General features: G+C 35.4%; 1 protein-coding gene across 1 annotated transcript; it reads right to left on the minus strand.

Moving 5' to 3' along the window:
• Positions 1–663: 663 nt before the first annotated feature.
• LOC115977328 (protochlorophyllide-dependent translocon component 52, chloroplastic-like) lies at positions 664–4,212 on the minus strand. Its single transcript, XM_031099133.1, has 5 exons — positions 3,147–4,212; positions 2,234–2,421; positions 1,771–1,860; positions 1,503–1,692; positions 664–741 (listed from the first exon to the last, which is right to left on the minus strand). The coding sequence occupies exons 1-5, from the start codon at positions 3,669–3,671 to the stop codon at positions 730–732; spliced, it is 1,005 nt and encodes a 334-aa protein (XP_030954993.1). The 5' UTR covers positions 3,672–4,212; the 3' UTR covers positions 664–729.
• Positions 4,213–4,792: the final 580 nt, after the last annotated feature.

Below are 4,792 nucleotides of genomic sequence, written 5' to 3' on the forward strand. Positions count from 1 at the left end.
ATTATATGATTGTGTTAACCTAGATCTGAAATTTGGACTAAGTAATAACTTGGCTTGTTAACTAAGTTAATCCAATTGTGTTTTAAGGGGTCTAAAAAACAAACAGATCCTACACGATCTTACATACGATCCTACCATTTTTACGATCCTAGTGCAATTCTAAACGTTTTGGTGAGGTGGGATCGTAAAATCATGCGATCCAACGATCCAGATCGCGATTTTGACAACCATGCGTTAAACCAATTTTTAATGAAAATTTTGTTGAAAAAAGGTATTTGTAGGTCCATGAACAATGCACGGGACCCACTGGAATCTCTCAAAAGTGCTAGAATGCGCTTCAAAAAAAAAAAAAAAAAAAAAAGGTGAAATGCAGACGCAATAAGTTTTCAGCTATCCAAACATATACTTAAAAAATTAAACATTGAAGCTATTCTAGAGTGAAATAATATTGCAGAAAAGTATGTCTTCTTCTTCTTGCTGTACCCTACTAATAGGTCTTTTATGTGTGGTTTTGCTTGGAGGATCTTTATCTCATGGCCAGCTGAGTCCAACATTCTATGATACAACGTGTCCAAACGTGTCCAACATCGTACGTGGAATCATCGAAGAGGCTTTGAAGACAGATGCCCGAATTGGCGGCAGCCTCATTAGGCTTCACTTCCATGACTGTTTTGTCAATGTATTTCTCTAACTTTTCATTAATTTTAAACCCGTTTGCTTTGTTTCCTCTTAAGAATTTACCTGCACAAAGTTTAGCAGTAGAGAAAAAAAAAAAACAGTCTTTCACTCTTTCCTGTTTTAATGAGTTTAAATTCATATAAGAGTATGATATGGAAGTGAGGTCATAAGACTTGGCGCATACTAGCTAATTCATAGTTCTCTTTGCATGGACTTGAGTTTATTCCATTTTATTATTTGGGTGAATTTATTTTTATTTGCTTGTTTTATTTTTTAAAAAAGTAAGATGTACTTAGAAAAAAAAAAGTTAAGTCTGAAAAAGGGAAAAAAAAAAAAAAGCTCAATCAAATAATGAAGGGAAAAAGTAAGGTTTTGTTGTAGCACAAGTCACACACCATAAATTAGTATGTTTGGATTAGCTTTTAGCTTTAAGATTTTTAACTATTTTGTTTTTGTACAAATATAAAATTCTCTTTTATTAGCTTTCATCTTTTTAATTTATTTAGTTATTCATAGCTTTTAAAATTCAATTTTATTAGATACAACTAAACTTTTACTCATTTTAAGCAAATCATCAAAAAGCTAATCTAAACACACTTCTTGAAAATTTTGTGAAACAACAAAATCAAATTCTAATTATTTTCCCTCTAATTTCTTAGCAGCCAAAACATGTTGCTTTAATGGGCTTTTGACTGTTAAATTGTCTGAATTGTCTAATAAGCATATGTTTAACTCTGTTGCAGGGATGTGATGGATCACTTTTGTAGAACAACTCCGCTACCATACAAAGTGAGAAATAGGCATTAATCAATCTAATAGATAACCTTTCTGGTTCCAGCTGATGATTCAGATCCATTAGCTTGATCCCCAGGCTTAAGACATGCACAAAACAGGTATGGGGCAATAAAATTGGTTCTGTTCCATTCCTGAAACTGAAATGTATTGAACCCATTGATGTCTAACTTTTCAATCATAAATTCAAGTGGTGTGCCCCCCTCTCTATCAGCCTTCACTGTGAAGGTAACTTGGTTTCAGTCATAAATAAAGACGACAAAACTTATTGGCAAAACATAAGGATTATTCAAAACTTATCTGTTTTTGGATGGTAGAATTTCCAATATTCCATGATGCGCATAAGGAACATGAGCAGGGTCCATAAGATTCTCAATCAATATCTCATATTTGAAATTGCAAAATCGATATATTCCCAATCAAATCTGCTAAGAGAAAGGAGGTAAGATATAAAAAGAAAAAGCAAAACCCAAATACAGGTGCCCAACTTTTAGTGATGCACATTTGCATACAATATTTGTGCCAATTAAAAAGGAAGAATAAACCATTTACAATCAGTCAAAAAGATATGAACTTTCTTATGAATTTACCAAAATGAAATTAGAAAATATTAATACTTTGTCCTTTAGCATTACAGGTGCCTAAAAGTTATATAACATATAGCTGGAAAAAGGGCCAGATATAGTTACATGAGTAGAAAAAATTGAATCTATGTTTTCCAAGATAACAGGTTTTTTTTTCAGAAGATAGTGGCATATCATACCCATAAGAAATATCTCTATTTCCCATTAAGTTAGTATATGAAGGATCATCTATTTCTGGGATGTAGGGGGGTCTCTTCTCCACAAGAATATCTTTGTATCGGGGATCCAAGTTTGGCCAAAACCAAACTATTTTGTTCTGCACAGTACTTGGATAAACAGCTACACATGCTTTCTTGGCTGTGTGCACCTGCATAATTATTTGGAAAGGTTATTCACCAATTGCATTGGCCAATTGATATCGTACGTGCACAATCCTCTAGCTTCAACGTGAAATTACATCATAAAATCCCATAACCAAATTCCATCTGCTATTGTAAAAAATTCCTGCAAAAACATTGACTTACTCTGTTCCTTCTATTAATACAAGAAAATAAAATAACATTCAAAAAATGGATGAAAGTATACAAGATGAAGCAGAAAAATATAACGATCAACCAGACATGATTATATCAGTTTTGATTGTTTGTGTTATACCTTGAGGTCATATAAATGAGGAAAAGCTACATGCAAATATAACTATTTCTACTATGCAAAAAATAATTTGATAGTTACACTAGTAGGAGGGGAGGGATTTGAATCTGGATGTCTTGGAAACACTAAGAAGTGTCAAACAGTAAATCTACAAGGCTCTTGGCCAATTATGCAAACAATAGAAAGATCCAATCTCAAAGTTTCTTCTTTACTTCCCTGATTGTTCTTTGGAGGGAATGAGAGGTACTGACAAAGCATCGAAGTTTGGAATCTTGTCACAGCCTAACATTGGATAAAATGTAACAGATACCAAGTTTTCCATTCATATGTGACAAGAATTCTATCCAAATATATTAAAGGAATAACAACACATGCAAAAGCATTTGCAAAATGTAGATCCCAAGTTCTTAACATGGGATATTTGAATTCAAGAGTTTTTACCGGAGGGCCATCAGGATTTGCTTGAGGGATGAACTTGCAGTTGCCAGAACCATTAAAACACCAACCATGGTACACACACTGCAACCTGCCCCACTGATCAATCCTCCCTTCAGACAATGGAGCCAGCCGATGAGGACACCTATCATCAAACACTTTCCAAGTTTCCTCATTCCTATCCCACCACACAACCACATCAAGACCTATCACCTTTTTTGCATGTGGCCTCCTCTTGTCCAGGTCCCAGATTGGCATAACAGGGTACCATTGTGAATACCAATCAAATTTCTCACCTTGACTGTGAGTTTCAAGGGCTGGCTCAGGTGGGTTTGTGGGTTTCGTTGAAACCGTGGATGATATGGTGTTAAAAACCTTGAACTTTGATTGTTTTTTGTGGACTAATGAGAAAGCTGAACTGGGTGTTGGATTGGAATGAAAATTTAAGAACATGGGCCTTCTCAATTTGGTTTTATAGAGTGTTGTTCGGATGTGAAAAGAAGGAACTGCGGAAGCTCCGAGAGCTTCCATGGCTGCTTCTTTCACAGCTCAAACAAAAGAAAAGTGAGAAACGTGAGACTGTTCAAAACTTTATTATAATGGTGGACTGAACTTGTGGCCTGAGTTGTTAAATGTAAAAAGTTGAAAATTTTATTAGATTATTCTAGAAATTAATTTAGTAGGAATAATGGGTGAACGTGGATCACTCTGGCTGTCCTTGTGTCTCTGAAACTGAATCAATAGCATGCCATTTCTAGGAATTTGTATTTTATATGACGTGAATAACCCCAATCAAGTAAGGGCGTGCTGTGCCGGTGGGTACAAGACAACCAGCATTCATTGATAGGAAATTTTTTTTCAATCTTACTCTGCATGCGTCCCCTCTCAGGGTGATTGGGTTCCACCATGCATTCATTGATGGTGCTATTCCCTGACGTGATCCTTGCGAAGCTTGAAGAAATTATTTAAAAGCCTTGAGCAATCTGTATATAGCCACCAATGAGCTACAGTCTAGTGTAACTCACAAGTAACAAATAATATTTTTTTTATTCTATTATCAAATAAAATAAAATAAAAATTCACTTTCTCTCTTGATCGTTTTCTCTCTCTCTCTCTCTCTCTCTTTTTTTTCCTATCTCTCCATCTATGTGGGTTTGGTGGTGGGGGTTGATTTTGGGTATGATTTTGTGGATTTTGGTTGTAGCTAGTGGTGGCGGTGATTGATTTTGGGTGTGAGTTTCTTGGATTTTGGCTGCGGTGGTGGTTAAGTTTGGGAGTGGGTTTGTGTATTTTGGTTGTGAAAATAAATACAATGGAGCCAGCTCCGAGAGCTTCCATGGCTGCTTCTTTCACAGCTCAAACTAAAGAAAAGTGAGAAACGTGAGGCTGTTCAAAACTTTATTACAATGGTGGACTGAACTTGAGGCCTGAATTGTTGAATATAGAAGGTTGACAAATTTATTAGAATATTTCTAGCTATTGACTTATTTGCGTATGATAATCAAGGAGATAAAAATGGTAGGAATATGTGAACGTGTAGCTCGCTGGCCCTGCATATAGTTTTGAAACTGAATCAACAACAAGCGTCGCTAGGAATTTTTATTTTATATCACGAGAACAACCTTAATCAAGAAATGGCGGTGGGTACAACA

The sequence above is a fragment of the Quercus lobata genome, chromosome 1 (genome assembly GCF_001633185.2).
Source record: "Quercus lobata isolate SW786 chromosome 1, ValleyOak3.0 Primary Assembly, whole genome shotgun sequence".
In the NCBI taxonomy this organism is placed as follows: domain Eukaryota; kingdom Viridiplantae; phylum Streptophyta; class Magnoliopsida; order Fagales; family Fagaceae; genus Quercus; species Quercus lobata.